This window comes from Salvelinus fontinalis, chromosome 14 (genome assembly GCF_029448725.1).
Source record: "Salvelinus fontinalis isolate EN_2023a chromosome 14, ASM2944872v1, whole genome shotgun sequence".
Classification (NCBI taxonomy): domain Eukaryota; kingdom Metazoa; phylum Chordata; class Actinopteri; order Salmoniformes; family Salmonidae; genus Salvelinus; species Salvelinus fontinalis.
Genome location: NC_074678.1, coordinates 46925861 through 46947484, shown reverse-complemented (window position 1 = coordinate 46947484; position 21624 = coordinate 46925861). Strand labels below are relative to the sequence as shown.

General features: G+C 42.8%; 2 protein-coding genes across 11 annotated transcripts in view; one reads left to right on the top strand and one right to left on the bottom strand.

The window, feature by feature from the left end:
• patj (PATJ crumbs cell polarity complex component) overlaps positions 1-10146 on the bottom strand; it is a 174925-nt gene extending 164779 nt beyond the window's left edge. For 8 of the 9 annotated variants that reach the window (XM_055862099.1, XM_055862106.1, XM_055862101.1 and 5 more), the window contains exons 1-6: positions 10060-10146; positions 8798-8856; positions 8478-8656; positions 6575-6772; positions 5907-6046; positions 5118-5310 (exon numbers count right to left, since the gene is read on the bottom strand). In XM_055862099.1, coding sequence (XP_055718074.1) covers positions 5118-5310; positions 5907-6046; positions 6575-6772; positions 8478-8656; positions 8798-8819 — 732 coding nt within the window. In that variant the 5' untranslated portion in view covers positions 8820-8856; positions 10060-10146. Of the gene's footprint in view, positions 1-5117; positions 5311-5906; positions 6047-6574; positions 6773-8477; positions 8657-8797; positions 8857-9361; positions 9402-10059 lie in introns of all 9 variants that reach the window. The other variant, XM_055862100.1, reaches the window with a different exon arrangement.
• On the top strand, positions 9863-21046 carry LOC129811015 (TM2 domain-containing protein 1-like). Of its 2 annotated transcripts, none has more exons than XM_055862110.1 (6): positions 9863-10303; positions 12015-12088; positions 14007-14115; positions 14483-14574; positions 16910-16983; positions 19520-21046. In XM_055862110.1, the coding sequence occupies exons 1-6, from the start codon at positions 10170-10172 to the stop codon at positions 19628-19630; spliced, it is 594 nt and encodes a 197-aa protein (XP_055718085.1). In that variant the 5' UTR covers positions 9863-10169; the 3' UTR covers positions 19631-21046. The 2 variants fall into 2 exon arrangements, with proteins under 2 accessions (XP_055718085.1, XP_055718086.1); XM_055862111.1 differs by lacking the exon at positions 9863-10303 and adding an exon at positions 10379-10909 and having other exon boundaries at positions 12016-12088.
• Positions 21047-21624: the final 578 nt, after the last annotated feature.

Below are 21624 nucleotides of genomic sequence, written 5' to 3'. Positions count from 1 at the left end.
TGAAGAATAATAGTGAGGACATCAAAACTATGAAATAACACATATGGAATCATGTTGTAACCAAAAAAAGTGTTAACAAAATATATTTTTGACTCTTCAAAGTAGTCACCCTTTGCCTTGATTACAGCTTTTCTACACACTCTTGGCATTCTCTCAACCAGCTTCATGAGGTAGTCATCTGAAATGCATTTAATTTAACAGGTGTGCCTTGTTAAATGCTAATTTGTGAAATGTCTTTCCTTCTTAATGCATTTGAGCCAATCAGTTGTCTGGTGACAATGTAGGGGTGGTATACAGAAGATAGCCCTATTTGGTAAAAGACCAAGTCCATATTATGGCAAGAACAGCTCAAATAAGCAAAGAAAGACATGAAGGGTTGACATCCGTAAAATTTCAAGAACTTCAATAGGTTCTTCAATTGCAGTCGCAAAAACCATCAAACGATATGATGAAACTGACTCTCATGAGGACCGCCACAGGAAAGGAAGACCCAGAGTTTCCTCTGTTGCGTAGGATAAGTTCATTAGAGTTACCAGCCTCAGAAATTGCAGCCCAAATAAATGCTTCAGAGTTCAAGTAACAGACACATCTCAACATCAACTGTTCAGAGGAGACTGCGTGAATCAAGGCTTCATGGTCGAATTGCTGCAATGAAACCACTACTAAAGGACACCAATAAGAAGAAGAGATTTGCTTGGGCCAATAAACACAAGAAAAGGCCATTAGACCAGTGGAAATCTGTTCTTTGGTCTGATGATTTTTGGTTCCAACCGCCATGTCTTTGTGAAACACAGAGTAGGTGAACAGATGATCTGCACATGTGTGATTCCCACTGTAAAGCACGGAGGAGGAGGTGTGACGATGTGAGTGTGCTTTGCTGGTGACGCTGTCGTAATTTATTTAGAATTCAAGGCACACATAACCAGCATGGCTACCACAGAATTCTGCAGCGATACGCCATCCCATCTGGTTTGCGCTTAGTGGGACAATAATTTGTTTTTCAACAGGACAATGACCCAAAACACTTCCAGGCTATGTAAGTGCTATTTGACCAAGGAGAGTGATGGAGTGCTGCATCAGATGACCTGGCCTCCATAATAATCCAACCTCAACCCGAATGAGATGGTTTGGGATGAGTTGAACTGCAGAGTGAAGGAAAAGCAGCCAACAAGTGCTCTGCATATGTGGGAACTCCTTCATGACTGTTGGAAAAGCATTCCAGGTGAAGCTGGTTGAGAGAATGCTAAGAGTGTGTAAAGCGGTCATCAAGGCAAAGGGTGGCTACTTTGAAGAATCTGAAATATAAAATATGTTGATTTGTTTAACACTTGTTTGGTTACTACATGATTCCATGTGTCATTTCATAGTTTTGATTTCTATACTATTATTCTACAACATAGAAAATAGTAAAAATAAAGAAAAACCCTTGAATGAGTAGGTGTGTCCAAACTTTTGACTGGTACTGTAGTTGATGAGGCTGTTGGTTATGGCCTGACGTCCCACTTCAATGGCTGTGAGAAGTTGCTGGATATTGGTGGGAACTGGAAGACGCTGTCATACACGGCGATCCAGATCATCCCAAACATGCTCAATGGTTGACATGTCTGGTGAGTATGCAGGCCAAGGAAGAGCTGTGACATTTTAAGCTTCCAGGAATTCTGTACAGACCCTTGCGACATGGGGCCGTGCATTATCATGCTGAAACATGAGTCGATGGCGGCAGATGAATGGCAAAACAACGGGCCTTAGCATCTCATCACAGTATCTCTGTGCAATCAAATTCCCATCGATAAAATCCTGTGGTTGTTGTCCGTAGCGTATGCCTGCCAATACTATAACCCCACCTCCACCATGGGGCACTCTGTTCACAATGTTAACATCAGCAAACCATACATGCGGTCTGCCATCTGCCCAGTACACTGAAACTAGGATTCATCTGTAAAGAGCACACATCTCCAGCATGCCAGTAGCCATCGATGGTGAGCATTTGCCCACTGAAGTCGGCTATGATGCCGAAATGCAGTCAGGTCAAGACCCTGGTGAGGACGACAAGCACGCAGATGATCTTCCCGAGACGGTTTCTGACAGTTTGTGCAGAAATTCTTACACGTGGTCTGCGGTTGTGAGGCCGGTTGAACGTACTGCCAAATTCTCTAAAACGACGCAGGCTTACGATAGAGAAATGAACATTCAATTCTCTGGCAACAACTCTGGTGGACATTCCTACGGTCAGCATGCCAATTACATGCTCCCTCAAAACTGAGACATCTGTAACATTGTGTAGTGTGACAAAACCACACGTTTTAGTGAGCTGCACCTGTGTAATGATCATGCTGTTTAATCAGCTTCTTGACATGCCACACCTGTCAGGTGGATGGATTATCTTGGCAAAGGTGAAATGCTCACTAACACGGATGTTTTTTTAATTTTTTATTTTATTTTACCGTTATTTTACCAGGTAAGTTGACTGAGAACACGTTCTCATTTGCAGCAACGACCTGGGGAATAGTTACAGTGGAGAGGAGGGGGATGAATGAGCCAATTGTAAACTGGGGATTATTAGGTGACCATGATGGTTTGAGGGCCAGATTGGGAATTTAGCCAGGACACCGGGGTTAACACCCCTACTCTTACGATAAGTGCCATGGGATCTTTAATGACCTCAGAGAGTCAGGACACCCGTTTAACGTCCCATCCGAAAGACGGCACCCTACACAGGGCAGTGTCCCCAATCACTGCCCTGGGGCATTGGGATATTTTTTAGACCAGAGGAAAGAGTGCCTCCTACTGGCCCTCCAACACCACTTCCAGCAGCATCTGGTCTCCCATCCAGGGCCTGACCAGGACCAACCCTGCTTAGCTTCAGAAGCAAGCCAGTAGTGGTATGCAGGGTGGTATGCTGCTGGCACATGTGCACAACATTTTTACGAAATAAACTTTTTATTATTTTGTTTCAGCTCATGAAATATGGGACCAACTCCTTACATGTTGTGTTTATATTTGTGTTCAGTGTAGGTTACCTGACACTGAATAACCAGAGGAAAGCTAAAATTTCATTTAACAGTTTAAATTCGTGAAAAATGTATCAACTAAAAACAGAGCTTCTTATAGTCTTCGATGACCATTTAAAGACTTGTATTTTGACTGTTTTACACAACAACAAATCAATGATGAACTTTTTCTATGCATTAGGTCTCCGAACTCTTCTTTCCTCTCCTTGACTTCCAGGTCTACATTGATTGAGCTAGCGCACAGTGACTTAAATACATATTGTCAGGAGGCAATCGTGCAAGTGAAGCACTAACTTGATTTCCTTCAGGCTATAAGGACATCAACATCATAGACTCAATGTCAACAGCCCACGGGTAGTAAAATACTGCATAAATATGAATTTCAAATCCGAATTTGGACTCCCACAGAGTCAAGTAGCATCACCTAAAACCTGACCTCCAAACCAGATTGATGCCATTTACTCTCCAGTGATGGTCAAGTGCCTGTTTTTGTGACAGGCTACAGAACAACAGGAAATAGCCTTGGCCTTTATGACAGTGTTAAAAAGCATAAGAAGGCCACGAGGGCAAGCACGTCAACATTTTTAACCACATTAAATCAATAACGGTACCACTTTTAAAACGAGAAACGTTTGCCTCCTAATCATGGGTTGCACCTCCATCACGTTGTTGATATTGTTATGAACGCTACTACAGACGCCACAGCCATATTGGTGCCCGACTGATGCCCAGTCATTCTGAACATGGCTAAATGACTGTTTCGTCTAAATTACACTACAGTAGCTTGGAAATACGATGCAGTTGTTAAATTTGGCAAATAATAAGTAGGAAATAACTTTGCCATCATTATGACATCGTCAAATTTACTTGATGGCATTGGTGCCATTAGCTAGCAAAGCTAGTCAAAAATATACTGAACAAAAACATAACCGTAACATGCAACAATTTCATAGATTTTACTGAGCCTCGGGAGGTCACTGTTTTTTTTGTGCATTGAAATTGCCATCGATAAAATGCAATTGTGTTCTTTGTCCGTAGCTTATGCCTGCCCATACCATAACCCCACCACCACCATGGGGCACTCTGTTCACAACGTTGACTTCAGCAAACCCCTCGCCCACACGATGCCATACACGTGGTCTGTGCTTGTGAGACCAGTTGGACGTTCTGCCAAATTCTCTAAAATGACATTGGAGGTGGCTTATAGTAGAGAAATTAACATTCAATTCTCTGGCAAAATCTCTGGTGGATATTCCTGCAGTCATCATGCCAATTGCACGCTCCCTCAATACTTGAGACATCTGTAGCATTGTGTTGTGTGACATAACTGAAAATGTTAGTGACCCATTATTGTCCCCAGCACAAGGTGCACCTGTATAATGATCCTGCTGTTTAATCAGCTTTCTGATACGCCACACCTGTCAGGTGGGTGGATTACCTTGGCAAAGGAGAAATGCTCAATAACAGGGATGTAAAAAGAATTGTGCACAAAATTTAAGAGAAATAAGATTTTTGTAACTATAGAAAATGTCTTAGATCTTTTATTTCAGCTCATGAAACATGAGACCAACACTTTACATGTTGCATTTATATTTTTGTTCAGTTTAGATAGCAATGCTAACATTACCTAGTAAAAATGTGGTGCTGTCCCCTCAATCTTAGCTAGCTGAAGTTACACTGCATCTAAGGTCAATCTGGCGACGTCATAAAGATGACAAAAAAGATGTCATAATTATTTGCCTCCTTCTGAAATGTCCCCTTGTTTCCAAGCTTCTATAATACACTTTAGACTAAATCTTCATCAGCGGCCATTGAGAAGGCATTGAGTAGAATCTTCAGTTGGCCATCAGTCCTCAAGAGAACGTTCAAAACAATATTGTGACGAAACGTGCGACCCATGAATATCTTCCGATGGGTTATCTGAATCAACCTCAACAAACAGTCATGCAGCGCTCAAAACAGTGAAAGCACATTGCCTTTAATGTATGTATTCGAAAGGACCAAAATCCAATGTAGCACCATGACATGACAGTGGTCTGTAGAACATATATCAAAATATGAAGACATTTTCTTACTGAGATACATAAATACATGCTTTGAACTTACATTCTGAATGATGGGTCCGGGCGGGAGCAGTGGCGTGTGCTGTGTGGCAGTTGATGGGTTCCGGGCCACCACCAGCTCCACTCTGTCCCCAGGCTGCTGCAGCAGAGTGATGGCCTGCTGCTGGGTGACACTCTGGTCCAGGGGGGTCCCGTTGATCACCAGGATCTGGTCGTTCTCCAGCATGCGCCCATCCCTACCGGCACACACACAATACAAATAAGGAATATATATAATTTGTAAAGCCCTTTTTACATCAGAAATTTAGCAAGGAAGTCCCATAGAGAAAGACACATGTTTTAAAGGGGTTCTTTGCTCATAAGGTCTCTCTATAACAGCAGTGACCTGTCCGTAGTCTGTGTTTCCCATTTTTGGCAGTGCCCTTTACAAGCAGTGTTAAATTAACTAGAAATGTCTCTACATACCCTTTGTTGTTGACATAAGCTGATACAAGCATATTATGCATTGTTTATGACTGTGTAATGTTATCCTTGGAAGGGGGCCTAATAAGAGTTGGCAACCTTCTAATATGCGTATATTAAGGTGTCCTTGACTAGATTATCAGGTAATATTGCAGAATGTTATCGTAGAGTTGGTCTGAACTAGAGTTAAAAGATTCCAATAACGCTCCGAAAAATCTCAGGTTTTCCAGAAATCCTGGTTGGAGGATTCCACATTTCCTGCTTATTCCCTCCTGATTCCAGGAATTTCAGGGAAATTACCAGAATGTTGAAACTCTAACCAGAACCAAATGAACACTAGGGGTACTAAAAGAGAAGGAGGAGGGCGTACCTGTGTGCGATGCTCCCAGGCTGGACCTGTCTGATGAAGACCCCGTGGCCCCCAGTCCCCTCAGGCCTCAGGCCTACCACACTGAAGCCCAGGCTTCCAGACAGGGGCTTGGGCAGGCTGATGTGCTCAGTTGGCCTCCCCTACAACACAAGACACAATTACTACATAGGTCAGGTCATAAATATTCTAAATGTACAGAAGACGTCTCAAATACATCAATTTAAAGGGATACTTGGGGATTTTATCCTTTATCTACTTCCCCAGAGTCAGATAAAACTACCTCTTACTTTCTTCATACTGGACACAGAGACACAAAAAACGTATCCACAAGTTCATCTAACTCTGGGGAAGTAGATAAAGGGCCTCATTGCCAAAATCCCCAAGTATCCCTTTAAAACTCAAGTCAGTACATAAAATACAAAACGTAAATGTTTAAAGCTATAACTCCACTGAACACAGTAAATTAAAAACCCAGGTAAAACTGTTTAAAACCACAGTATCTTAATTCTCCACTGAATATTGCACACCAATACACAGGTGACACAGTCTAAAACCACCATCTATCCACCACCAGACCTAGTACACATGGCCATAACCGTGGTAGTATCATAGCTAGCTGTGACAACAGCATCAGGTGGGCGTGTGCGTGGGCAGAACAGGTGCAGAACCTTGGCGGCAGCGCCGAGCCATCTCTGGAGCTGGTCGGGGGAGCGGAGACCCACTGAGGATAGGGCTGAGCCGTTGGACAGCACCGAGCCGGGGCCGGATGTGCACAGGCTGCTGGCCGGGCGGCTGGCACTGACGATCAGCTGGCCCTTCCTGGAGAAGCTGAACTCACTGCAGGTGTCGGGAGGCATGCAGTTCAGCTGGGGGGGGAGAGGAGGAGAAGAGAGGTTTGGTGGGTTTTTTCACTGTGGCGGATAATGAGGAGGGCGCCACTTTGTTTACAAAAATTATATAGTAAAATAATTGTTGTTAATTCTTTAGAGTCTAAGACGTTGGGTGAGGGGGTGCTTAGCTGACACATGGAATTGTTTAAAGATGGTCATACTACAGATCAATTAGCTATTTGAATTTTAGAACCCCTTTAGGTATATATAAACATGTATTGATAAAATATTGATTTTGGCCTTTACTACTCTATAGTCCATAGAAATACATTGAATAACACATTCATAATTGGCAAAAAGGACAGCCAAATATGTTTGGGGTGGGAGTCACCCCTTTCCAAAGTGGGCTAAACTGTTTGGACACTACTGACTTTTTTGTGAGAAGACAGATTTTCGGGATGTCTCACGGTCTGACAAACACCGCTCTAGCTCTGCCACCTTTCACAGCAGATGTGGGAGCGCTACATCGGCAGATGCGGTGGATTGAGACGCAGGCAATGCAAAAAAAAACATCTCTTGCTTAAACTGGTGGATTTTGATGTGGATTTTGCTTTTTTTATAATGTTACTTAGACTGACATACAGGTGAGTCAATCGACTCTTAGGGGGGTAATGTGATTATGTGACTAAAAATACAAGTTGAGAGATATCTAATTGGATAAAGCCACACAAAAAAAAGGATAGGCTGCCATTCTAGGCTGCTTTCTTCAACCAAAATCCAACCGTAAGCTGCATTCTTTCACATCCAATTTTCCCACGATAGGAAAAAGGGCCGCAGATTAGCGTTGCAGTAGATACAAGAGCAAGAGAAACAATGGTGACTTTACATGTGGAGACAACGTCTGCTAACTAAAAGAAGAAAAATAAAGGGGGGAGAAAAGGGGGGGGTAACAAAATCAATAGATTCCTCTGCAGCAGTAGCAGCTCTGGCCAGTCCCAAACAGGTAATGTATTAATGACCTTTAGACTCACATTGTGGAAAGTTATCAGTCTCCTGTTTATTTAGCCCAGGCTGACGGAGCAGCTTTCCCCCGCCAATTCATCAATACATCTCCGACAAGGCAGTTACTCAAACCCAGACAGTAGATATTAAAGCTTGATAGATCCACAAAAGAGCCGACCCACCAGTGCCACCACCTCCGCCTCTCTATCCCGCTATAGGTTTTCACCTGACGCATTCATAGACACTCAGCTGACCTTCGCAGCACTTAGAATATGAAGGCAGGCATCGGTTATTGCCATTATCTTAATTTGGCATGTGGATTGTTTATTGTTAGTAAGGCGTTTTTTTTTTTACATCAATAAAAACGTGATCAGAATACAAATGAATGAAAGTGCCAGGCTGCTTTTTTTGACGCCTCCTTTTCAGCTAAAGAAAAAGGTTCAGAATGCTGTGTTCTGTAGACTGAACAAACACTGACATTGAGGGGTTTCAACATTTTTATACAAATCAGAAATGTTACAAGGCATTAACAATCAACTTTCTCTTGGGATATATTAACTAGGGATAAATGTTGGCTATTATAAGTTGGGTTACAAACTCAAATAATCCGACAAAGCCTTAATCATAAATGGGCCACATAACAAATTAAAATGTCCATATCTCACTCCATCATCATTATGCTCCATTCCGAAGCCATGGGTCCTCAAAGACAGATTGCACGTCATTCTCTGATTATTACCTGGTCTTTGAGTTGTTTGATGGAGTGCTGCAGCGTGAGGATGTGTCCTAGCAGTGGGCTCTGTAGGGCGTCCCTCAGCACCCCCAGCCTCTCACTGTGGGTCCACTCCTCCCTCTGGGCCATCTTAGCCTGGAGCCGTTCCAAGGCCTGCAGCACCTGCTGGCGCTCCACTGTGGAGACTGAGGCACACACACAGGCCCATGGAAATGTGCATGTACACATACACAACATTTTTGATAATTGTGAAAAGCATTGTTTTTGCACATGTATATCCCATACTGTTCATTAAACAGTTCAATAATGAGAGCAGATAAATGTACCTGTTGGGACATTTTCATACATTGTCCTCCCTCTGTCTGGGTATATTTTGTGATGCAACCTGTAAGGAATTAAGAGGAGGAGAGGTGCAAACATGAAACACACAACATAGAACAATGAATCACCTTTAGCGCAATTGACAATACATAAAATAAAAGGCCCATCAAGAACAATACAACTGATTATGTAGTAGGGGCAAAGTGGAACTGATTTTGAGCTCGGTCAAATAGTCTAGGCCTAAACAACATGTCTTGAACACGATACAAAAGTACTGTAAGTCTTCTATGTTCAATTCAAACTCTAGTTTGGTGGCAACTAAAAGTGGGTCAATGTGCCTTTGTCAAATACACAATCGTCCTTCTGTTAGCAACGCAATGCCATGGGTTATTTACATTGCCAGTGAACAAGTTTCGACAGACACAGGCTAGCTTTTGTGGCAATATATTATGTTGACAAACCTCGAGGAAGTTAGGCTACTATATTAGCTAAAACCAAAAGACGATGAAGCAACATAAGCTTAAAGTTATCTTGTAACAGTTAGCGATATATTTTCTTTCACACCCTACCTGTACGGCGGAAGTTTATCACCGAATCCGCACCTTACACCTGAAGCAGGAAGTAATTTATTTATTTTTAAATCAGCAAAGTCAAGCGAAAGATAAATAAAGTACAGTACTGGCAAAAAGGATCCACAAAATCAGAAAGGTTTAACGTTATACTGTAAAGGCCTAATAACTTTAGAGACGTAGCGTTAGCTAGCTAAAGGAGTAACGCCTGTTTTGCTTTACATGCAACAGGTGCACAGAATCATCATCTGTTTCTATTGGTCGTGCGTAGCTGTAGCGTTAGTTGAATAACTAATTCAAAGCATGAAGTAAAAAAAAACGTTTGTTTGAGTAAGTACGGTTAACTAGCTAGGTTCTTAAAACAACACAGCTTTGCCTTTTGTCGGGTGATAATATAACCCCATAAAACAACTTGTAACGATAAATGCTACCAGAGCTTCTCGAAATATTCAGCTAACGTTAGATAGCTAGCCAACTTCAGTGAGTCAGCTAGCTACTGTCAGTAGTACTATACTTGTTGTTAGCTAGCTAATAACGTAAGCTGTTGCGATTCATAAACTTATTTGCTAGCATAGCATTAGCATGTTGTTTTTTGCATATTACAACACTAAATTAGTTTTTCCCTTGAATGTTAAGACTCATAGCTTAAGTTCAAAGTTATCAGTTCAACTACTTTTAAAGATGAAAACAAGTCTTACTGGTACGAAATCACAGGAGTTGGGTCTTGGACGATACAGTACTCAGATGTGTCGCTTTAAAAACTTTTGATGTCACGTGACGAAGTGTGGGCGTGTTGTCAACATTCAACATGGCGTCTCACAGGAGTCGGCTGTTTTGTTTACGGACTCTATCGTTGAGCATCTTCTTTTACTGCACGTATTGCCATTTTCAACTTGTTCTCGGAAATGATGTTGATTGCTGTAAAAGTCTACGCTTGGGACAATATCTTTTTACATTTAATTTTTTGCAAATCACGACAATGATGACAGGGTTTTTATTCAAGTTCGCTAGCTAACGTTATCTGTCTAGCTCTATCTGTTAACATGATTTTGCTTGGATAGCTGACTACATAAGCCTGCATAGTGTGTACTTTTGGGAAACAATATAACTAACTAATCAAATTGTGAAACGGTCTCGGATCTGAACATTAACATGTATCGCTTGCGGTACGGTTTTGGAAACATACGCGTCTCTTTAATACCAGGGGAAAATAAAAAAGTTTAAATTGATACACATCTTTAACAGGGTTAGTGTACTGTTCTGTTCCCACAAGGCCATATCTCCACGTTACAGCGAGAGAGAAAAAAACATCTGTAATAAAGCATTGCATTCATCTATAATCACATTTACGTAGTGGCATACAGTTGAGCAGACACTTATTTAGGATTTACATTATTATTATTTTTTTTGCATGATCTGCATGATCTGGAAAAACATTGGCATTACATAAAAACAAATGTCATGCAGTTCTACGTCATTTACATGATAGAAGACATTTTATACCAGACAAATTGCCAAATGCAGGCTACTGTGCAACTTGCTATTCAGGTAGGATACAATTTTGGAACTTTATTAATTTGTTCATATTCATAATAATTTGTTTTATCATTGTTATTATTGCATGTCATTGTTATTAATGTAGGCCTATTTACTTATCTAAACCAGTTCTTTAAATATATAAAACGTGTTTTGTTTCATTCTGTTGAGACATTTTCGTTGGCTAAATTAAGTTTGATCAGTCTTTATGTGCTCCGTATTTAGTTTAAGATAGGTTAGGCCTGTAAGTAGGCTTTTGTAAAATAAATATCATAAGCCTATTGCTATCAGTTGTTGGGTATGGTAGACACTAGTCTCTCTTGGTCATTTCTGAAATATAGCCTGTTCAAAACTTGTGAAGGTTTACACCAGTTTGTAAGCACACTATCCAAATTACAGCCTTCCCGACTTTAAGTGCTTGTGATAAAACTTAATCCATAGCTAGTTTTTAGGCGCCATTGATCTCTGTAGATAAATTATGCTCTTTAGTGTGGTAGCCTATTTTGAATTATTTTATTTATGTCTATATAGACATGAGTAATATTTAGTGGACATTATTTATTTTTTTAGCCTAATTTGGCTAAATTATTTCAATGTATCTATATCCCGCAGCAATGATCTAGTGTGTAACGGAAGAAGGCCGCCAGAAATGTTTTTTCACTTAAAAATACTGTTGGCTGCAACTGTGATAGAGCCGGTTAAAACAGTGTACATTTTGCATTTGTTGATTTATTTTAATGTGATATGAAAGTAAGGAGCTTTATGTTTCTAGAACCATATCGCAATTGAGAATCGATTCACGTTTAGATGGAGTATTTGGCTGTTATGGCTGCCAGAGCCAGTCTCTCTGAAAATAACATATGGTCCTTGGACCTTAAGGAGTAACAGTAGGCTTCTTAAGAGTACATCTTGCTCTTAAAGCTAGCTAGATAACTAGTTACCTCTATACATTATTGTTGTGTAATGTAGTGTTCCTCAGAATGCTGATGATAACGACTGACTGAATGGGTGCAGCATATCAACATCACGACACAAGCACAACTTATTTGATATGTTGTATTATTTAATATGCTGTGAGTGATCGTTCCTATTTGGTCATTGCCTTAATGCTGTTCAAGTATCTTTGCAAAGAACCCCGGATAGATGATGCCACTCAAGAACCTGCGAACTGCAAGGACATGATAGCTTGGGGTGAGTGGTTATGCATTTCAATGTATGCGGTATTTTGTGGGTAACATGAATTGTCTTTGGGCGACCCAAGGTCCTCCCTATAAAGTCAGAGTTGAAATATTGTTTTTAAAACTGAATTGTTATGGTTGCTGATTAGGACACATCATTTTTAATATGTCCTTCATTTTCAAAATGCATACTGAAATACATAGGCTATACAGTGCATTCAGAAAGTATTCAGACCCATTGACTTTTTCCACATTTTGTTACGGTACAGCCTTATTCTAAAATTGCTTAAATTCATTTTTCCCTGATCAATCTACACACAGTACCCCATAATGACAAAGTGAATACAGTTTTTTTTTTTTATTGCTAATTAAAAATAAAAAAAAAGCAACATACAAACAGAAATACCTTATTTTCATAACTATTCACACCCTTTGCTATGAGACTCGAAATTGAGCTCAGGTGCATCCTGTTTCCATTGATCATCCTTGAGATGTATCTACAACTTGACTGGAGTCCACTTGTGGTAAATTTAATTGATTGGACAGGATTTGGAAAGACACACACCACAGGTGACAGTGCATGTCAGAGCAAAAACCAAGCCATGAGGTCGAAGGAATTGTCCGTAGAGCTCCAAGACAGGATTGTGTCGAGGCACAGATCTGGGGAAGGGCACAAAAACATTTCTGCAGCATTGAAGGTCCCCAAGAACACAGTGCCCGCCATCATTATTCAATGGAAGAAGGTTGGAACCACCAAAGACTCTTCCTAGAGCTGGCTGCTTGGCCAAACTGAGAAATCGGGGAGAAGGGCCTTGGTCAGGGAGGTGACCAAGAACCCGATGGTCACTGACAGAGCTTCAGAGTTCCTCTGTGGAGATGGGAGAGCCTTCCAGAAGGACAACCAGCTCTGCAGCACTCCACCAATCAGGCCTTAATGGTAGAGAGGCCAGACAGAAGCCACTCCTCAGTAAAAGGCACATGACAGCCAGCTTGGAGTTTGCCAAAAGGCACATAAAGGACTCTCAGACCATGAGAAACAAGATTCTCTGGTCTGATGAAACCAAGATTGAACTCTTTGGCCTGAATGCCAAGTTTCACAGCTGGAGGAAACCTGGCACCATCCCTACGGTGAAGCATGGTGGCAGCATCATGCTGTGGGGATGTTTTTCAGCGGCAAGTACTGAGAGACTAGTCAGGATTGAGGGAAAGATGAACTGAGCAAAGTACAGAGAGATTCTTAATGAAAACCTGCTCCAGAGTGCTCAGGACCTCAGACTGGGGCGAAGTTTCACCTTCCAACAGGACAACGACCCTAAGCATACAGCCAAGACAATGCAGGAGTGGCTTCGGGACAAGTCTCTAAATGTCCTTGAGTGGCCTAGCCAAAGCTCGAACTTGACCCCGATCGAACATCTCTGGATAGACCTGAAAATAGCTGTGCAGTGATGCTCCCCCATCCAACCTGACAAAGCCTGAGAGGATCTGCAGATAAGAATGGGAGAAACTCCCAAAATACTGGTGTGCCTAGCTTAGCGTAATACCCAAGAAGACTCAAGGCTGTAATCGCTGCCAAAGGTGCTTCAACAAAAGTACTGAATAAAGGGTCTGAATACTTATGTAAATGTGATATCAGTTTTTTTTATATATAAATCAGCAAAAATGTCTAAACCTGTTTTTGCTTCATCATTTTGGGTTATTGTGTGTAGATTGATGAGAAAAAAACAATTCAATACATTTTAGAATAAGGCTGTAACGTTACAAAATGTGGAAAGCACTGTATATAAAATCTATACAAAACTCTATATACGGTAATATATGACAGCTCTGAATCTGTGTCTGTACCCAAACTCACAATCAATCGACACATGTTTTTCCTGTGTGCATACGTGTTTTTTGGGGTTGATTTAGCCTAGCCTATCTGTTTTCTTTAGTGGAATGCCTACCTGCTCCGAATGTCAGCTGCCGCTTGTCCAACGGGACAGAGTTTCGGTTCAGCGAAGAGGAAGTGGGCTTCAACCAGAGCATCCCCTGCAGGAATGTGTATGTATCTTTTTTACCAGACATTCGGCACTGTGGAAATGTTGAATACTTATAAGGGCACAACATAGCAAAACGTTTTGCAACGGAAAACCGAAACAAACATTTCTTATTGGACATGGTCGGGTGTATTCATTAGTGCACACCGTAGCAAAAAAATATATATTGGGAAAAGTCAGGTAGGTCCCTCCTTGTTTGCTTTCATTTTGTTCCAAGTGAATACACACCAGATAGTACCTTCCTGTTTCATGCCTAGTGAATATGAAAGTATTTTTTATTGATTAGCCTAAATAATACCCCATCGTATGTAATGTCTACACATGTAAAGCGTTAGTGAACTGCTTCAAACTAAAATGGGATTTCTTTGCAGGAGCGGTTACTCCTACAAAATAGCAGTGGCCTTGTCCCTCTTCCTGGGGTGGTTAGGAGCTGATCGCTTCTACCTGGGATACCCAGCTTTAGGTAGGCCTCTAACTCAACTCTGGACTTCGAAGTCAGTTCCACTGCATTTTTTCATTGTTCCCCTTTAATCAGGGACTGATTTAGACCTGGGACATCAGGTGGGTGCAATTCGATATCAGAATAGAAGACAGCAGGCGTCGGACCTCGTAGGGTAAGATTTGAATACCCCTGGTTTACAGTATGACCTTTGACTTATCATTGCTGTAAAGCAGAGCTACCCTCCTGTAGGTTTTCATTCCAACCCCAGTTGTAACTAACCTAATTCAGTTTATCAACCAGGTAATTACTAGAATCAGGTGTGGTAGATTAGGTGTTACGCACACCTCTATGAAGAGGGAACGCAACACCCTGCTACAACTCCCCGTGAAGTGAAAGAGGTATGGACTGTAGGTGTGAGTAAGGATGACAAAAGGCAAAGAATTGTACTGTTTACAAGGAATTTATTCCATCACACGGTAATTTTGGGGGAAAGGGGCTGGACGGAACCAAAGCAAAGAAAGTAAATATCAAAGCCCCCTCTCCTACCTTACCTGCCTACCCACTACTTACCTAACTTAGCACCACCTGGTGCGCTAACCAAAATACAGGGGGTGGTCCGCCCAGGTCTTACCTAGTGTGCCTAGACAGTGAATATACTACAGGTATATGTATGCCCGCGGGCCTCTTGCCTAAGTACTCCCTAGGTGCCTTCGCCTTCCCCCCCTGGGAACAAACTAAACAGAATTTTACAAACAATTTCACAATCAAAAACACAGTCCTTTTGTCATAGACATACCTTAGTAGGACCGGCTACAAAAATACTGGAAACAAATTATACTTCTGCGCAACAACGAAAACACAGGACATACTAATCATCTCCCTCTGAGAACAACCAACACAGTAAATAACCCACAGCCATCAGCCTCCTCTCTCAGCAATCATCTCTCTCCTGAACAGAATACTGGCTTTTATAAAGCTTCAGAAGGAGTCTAATCGGATAGAGCTGTAACTTGACAAGGGGGCGGGGTCAGCTCCAATCATCAATGGGGCTGACCAATCAGCTGCTTGGGGAGAATTCAGGAAGCCATCTCCTGAAACACACACACTACAACACAGAAACTGGGGAACGTAACATTAGGGTTGAAGTGAACCTACAGGACGGTAGCTCTCCAGGAACAGGGTTGGAGAGCCCTGCTGTAAAGTTCAGGACGAGTATTGGTGTGCTATGTATCTATTATATATTCTATTCAAGTATTTGCAAGGCTTATTTGCTGTAAAAATACATCCAAGATTCTCCACATTTTAGGGTCTTTTTTGTTTTTCCTACTAGCATGAGGTACGTAGGCCTCGCAGAGCCACACTGGACAGGCATGAGCAAGCTTTACAGGCAGCACTTAGCAGCGCGTGGGTTGGTACGGTTGACGTGGGCATCACCATGGAACAGTGGCGTATTAAGCTGGCAAGATGGGCAGTGGTTTTGTAGAGCAGACACCTGATGGCCATCATTTTAAAAATCAACAAAGCTACCTACGTAACCCCCCCCCCCCCCCCCCGAGAAATGTACAATGTTGTTAATAATGACTTGGAGTAATTGTGTTTTAATCAGAAGAGTTGCCGTTTCCAGAATTTGCCTGCAATTTAAGATTCTCATCATTTAGCTGTGTGCGTGTGGAAGATGTTGGGCTAGTGAGCACCAGTAGCCTTTGCCCAGGGATGTCACCCCCCCCCTAAGAAATGGGTAGTGTGGTGATTTGACTATGTTGTAGGCTAGTGACATTTGAATGTTGAAAGGAGAATGTGTCTAGTTGAATGACTGCCCTTGCTCTGGGCTTTCATGCATCCAATTCACACTCTCACTGCACAGTTAAAGCACAACCTGCACACACTCATACTCCACTTCCCCTCTCACCGATAAAGACCTGTTGTTCACAATCCTCCGTTGTTTTGGAAACAAAGTTGACTTAGCACCATTTCTCTCTGAAAGCAAAGCAGGCAGCAAAAAAAAAACACACGCTCCACTCAGACACATATTCACCCAGCACTGAAAGCGTTCCAAATTGTTCACCTTCGCCTCGCAAGTTAATTTCCCATTCAGCGACACACGGGCAAAGTTGGAACGGAACACGGGGGATAAACTGAAACGTTGCCCAGTCGCCTGGATGGGAGAGTTTTCATGTAAACAACGAAGCGTTGCTCACACAATAGGTAGCAAATTATGATTAGGGGCCAGGCAGGACTTTTATTTATGCCTACTTTAAAGAGACATGGTGTGCCCCTTTAAGCTTCATCCCACATTGACTATGTGTCTCCCTTTCGTTCTCTGTCTCTCTCTGCTTCTCTCTTTCCCTCTCTCTAGGGCTGCTCAAGTTCTGCACTGTGGGCTTCTGTGGGATTGGGAGCTTGGTGGATTTCATGTTGATCTCAATGCAGGTAAGTGGCATTCAGGGAACAGCTGTGGAACACAGAGCTGCTAAGTAATCCCTCTATCTGTTGGTTATGTGTGTGAAAATCCATGGTCTTCTCACAGTGACATTGAAAGTAATTGTTTATGCATCCAATGCGGCGGTGACAAGGGTGTGTTAGGTCAGTGATCCCTAATTGTGGGTAGAAGCTGGTTCCTTTTGGGTCACAGCAGATGACTACATTGGTTGGCCACAAGAAACATTAAAAGGCTTGTTGGGTCACACTGCAAACAGAAGTTAGGAAACCACTGTGGTGTTATCAGTATGATAATTGTATGTTTTACAAAGCTATTTCTACGATTTCAAAAGACGTTTCTCAATTTGAGCGCACCCCCGTCAATAAACAGTCGCTCTCTTCCGCTAAATGCTCGCACAAGTCGCACCGAGTGTGGGATGTAGCGTTTGTCTGGCGATAGTTCAGCGCGCTGGTGTGTCTGAACCCTAACAGTGATGGTAATCAAACGAGTGGAGCAAAGTTGGTCTTTACAGAACAGCCTGGGCTTTGATGCAATGGTCACGCAACACACACACACTAATCAGAGCAGGCCACGTAACACTGAACAGAAGCATAGCCAAGCCAGTCAGGAAGATGCTGTGTGTGTGTGTGTGTGTGTGTGTGTGTTTGTATTCAGAAGAGCACCTGTGTCTGTGTGGCCCTCTGCTCAGCACTAACCTCTCTATGAATGGGGGTTAATGAGACTGTGGTGTGTTTTCGCAAAGGGGCTTCTCTAGCCCCATTCCCCCCTCCTCCTCGGTCCCCCCTAACCCCCCATTTATGGCCCCCGAGCCTGACAAAGAGAGGCCAGTCCATTTGTCATCCTGTTAGGGCCTCAGCTCACCCCTCTTTACCTTCACCGTCTCCATTAAGGAACCAGTGTTTGCAGGATGCCATACATGGTTCGTGTTCACTAGGAACCAAATGGAAGCAAGTCGGCCAAAACAGGGAGGGACTACTTGAAAAAAAAAAAAATCCCCCGCTTTCTGTTGCAAACACTTTTGCTACGGTATACACTTAGGGTTGTGAATAAGGCCACGGTCCACGTGGACAGAGCAAGCCTTTAGCTTTAACTCATTGTCAACATGGCCGGATGTTATAGAACGAAAAGCACACTTATTTGTTTGGTTTTGTTCATTATAGTTAAACGTGTTGAATGAAACCCGTGTCCTTATACTTAAAAATATGTTTTTTACCGTATAGAATAGTAGTGGTGTGTTATTTTAGAACTGTGTGTCATGAATGCGACTTTCCAGAATTTTACCATAACAGTTCCCTGTATCACATCTGAGACAAAAACACCAACCGGGATAGAGAAACAGTATACCCTTTCTCTCTCTAGTTACCTACCTCTTTTTCTCGTCCTCCCCAGTGGTCCTCTACATCCTACTGTGGATGCAGGCCTTTATAAAGCCGCTATTTCCTTAGAAAGGGGCGTTGGCGTGCGTTCGGCCACTTTGATTAAGCGAGGCGACGGGCGCACTGTTTATTGTTCTCCTAATTTCTTATTGAAGGCCCTAAGAGAGCAATGCTTTTAAGCGGCTTCGGCTGTCGCGCACAGCAAAACACTTACATTCTCAATTAGCTGTATAGGCTGCGTCCAGGTTCTCTCGTTCTCCGCCTTTTTAAAGAGTGACAATTTTGATAAAGAGTTCCGTGTCCCCGGAGAGCCCATTTAGACGTCACGCTAAAGCCCCATATTTTAACGGCTAACTACCTCGACTAAAAGCAACGTCAGAGTGGGCAAATGCATCTTTGAGAAGTAATGAGTAAACACCTGGGACATGTGATAATTTATATTCATTGATTATGACTGGGGGAGAGGAGGAAGCTGTACGTGGTTGGTTTGGGACCTCTCTCTCTCTCTCTCTCTCAAAATACAGAGGTCCACGCCAGATGAATTATGTCTGATAACTTTCCAATTTGCAAACTAGGTAGAGCAGAGACGGACACAGGTGATAGATAGATGGGACGTGGATTGTTGGAGCAGTGTGTTTTTTAAATGGTTATCAGACAGGGATTCAAGCAATTGAAAGTCTTGGATTTCCATGTAGAGCCTTCTGAGGTGTGTTTGGTTTGTACAGCAAAGAGTCTTGGATTGAGGGAGTTGACACTTGACATGGAAATTGTCAGTCCTGTTGTGGGCGCTGTCTGAACTGAATCGGTCATGCCACCAGCCTGCCCATTTCTAAATCTGCCAGTCTGATTTAACACTTCAGAAAGCTTCTATCTGGCCAAAGTCCCTTAAAAGGCTGGAATGCCTCGCCAATGTTGATCTACTTGGATACAACACAGTCTAGTCACAAACTCATTATCAGAGGGTTAACCAGTAGCCCAGCTGTAGCTGGACTCAGCTTCTGCGCCCTTTACACACTCAGGTGTGTGTGTGTAAGTTCACTGGTCCCACTCTGCTGCGATTGCTGAGTACCAAATCAGAAGTGTATTATCTGCTGGACCCAGGTTTTCACCGTGTGTAACCTGATGTCTTTCCTCTGTTCCTTCCTTTTAGATAGTGGGTCCATCGGATAAGTCTGACTACATAGTGGACCACTACGGTGCCAGACTCACACGCCTCTCCATTACCAACGACACCTATAGAAGAACCCAGATCTCACCCTGAGGGTGTGTACACGAGTATAGCATGTTAGACACGCCGCACCGGGGTACACTAGTAGCATGTTAGAGACAACAGGCTTTGGTGAGTCATTCGTGGTGTAATTGTGGAAACCCAGAACAAACATGTCATGTAACTGCATCAGCTACCATTTACATGTTATGAAGTCTGTCCACGAGAGATCTCTTTATAACAGTTTGCACGTCTTTTCACCTAACGGTGTACATACACTACCTATCGAAAAGTATGTGGACACTTGTTCGTCGAACATCTCATTCTAAAATCATGGGCATTAATATGGAGTTGGTCCCCCTTTTGCTGCTACGACAGCCTCCACTCTTCTGGGAAGGCTTTCTACGAGATGTTGGAACATTGCTGCGTGGACTTGCTTCCATTCAGCCACAAGAGCATTAGTGAGGTCGGGCACTGATGTTGGGCGATTAGGCCTGGCTCGCAGTCGGCATTCCAATTCATCCCAAAGGTATTCGATGGGGTTGAGGTCAGGGTTTTGTGCAGGCCAGTCAAGATCTTCCACACCGATTGCGACAAACCATTTCTGTATGGACCTTGCTTTTTGCACGGGGGCATTGTCCTGCTGAAACAGGAAAGGGCGTGATCCGATTCCACTCATTTGAAGGGGTGCCCACATACTTTTGTATATGTTCTGTGTCATTTTGAATGTCCACTTATTACATCTGTATGACATTCAAAATGACATGTACATGAGCCCACACTGTACAGTCTGCTAGGCATCACATGAGAATTTAACAGGGACTCTATCAAATATATAAGTTCAACAACAACAAAATACTGCATGCAACCTCTTTTCTGTCATTTCAGGGCGAAAGTGAAAAACAACAACATGCCGTCTGAATGCTGTCGTTTTTAAATTATGCCCCTTTTTTGGCATCCTATTTTTCACCCGACCAGTACCTACGAACTATTCCGAGTCCACTTCTCCTGTCTGCATGTACCCCCAATGTCAGGAGTAGAGCCTGTGAAGCGAGACTTAGTCTCTCCTTGCTTCTTTGTCCTTCATTCCTTGTCTTCTCCTCAAAATGCATTTGAAGATCAAATCTGAGGAGATGAGGAAACAAGGAAAGACTTGAGATTCACCCGTGGTCACAAGCTCAGGTCCCGGAGGGTTACAGTACAGGCTTTTGTTCCAACACAACATTAGCCACTCTGTGTAGCTCTCCAGTACCAGTGGGTTGATGACCACCCGCATAGAGCTTCAAGTCATCGTTGTTATACTCCTATGAGAATCTAGAATCTGCACTGAGAACGGTGTACTGTAAATATAATGTCATTTGTGCTTTTTGAGTATGTCTGGCAGCAAGGGAACTAATTGTACTGTATGACTGTCTTTTTGCTTTCATTTGTCATTTGAGATTTTTGTAAATAAAGTGATCATTTAATGAACATGGCCGCCTTTTGTAAATGACGTTATCCCTCCATTAAAATGACTTTCGTAAAGGAACACACTCCGCTCATATGCCCTCAAACAGTCCTCACAACGAACCCCCTCCACAGCAAGCAACCTCCCGCTGCAACACAACTCTGGCTATAACAAATCGATGAACCGCTGTATTCACCGTAGCAGTGTCGGATATCCATACTGATACCACATCTAGAATATCCAGCCCGCCCACCTACTGTACAACACATTCTCCCCGTCACTTTCTGTTGCACTGTGTAGATTAGGAGTGTCACACCCATATGTTTTAAAGATGGCTTTCAGGCTCATGTAGCTCATCTATCAGGCCAGTGAGAGTACACCGGGTCCCCCATCGCGCAGACGCACAGCAGGGCAACACACCCCAGACCTCAGCAGAAAGCTGAGATGGCTCTGCCTTGTGACTTTTCCCAAGCACCCCTGCTGCAGCCTTTGTAATAAAGATGACAGTAGGGATACTTCAGGGGGAGAAGATCTGTCTTCATCTGCAGGATGGATGCTGAGACCTAGCGTGTCATTTCCCTGACCTCTGAAATCCCTGCAG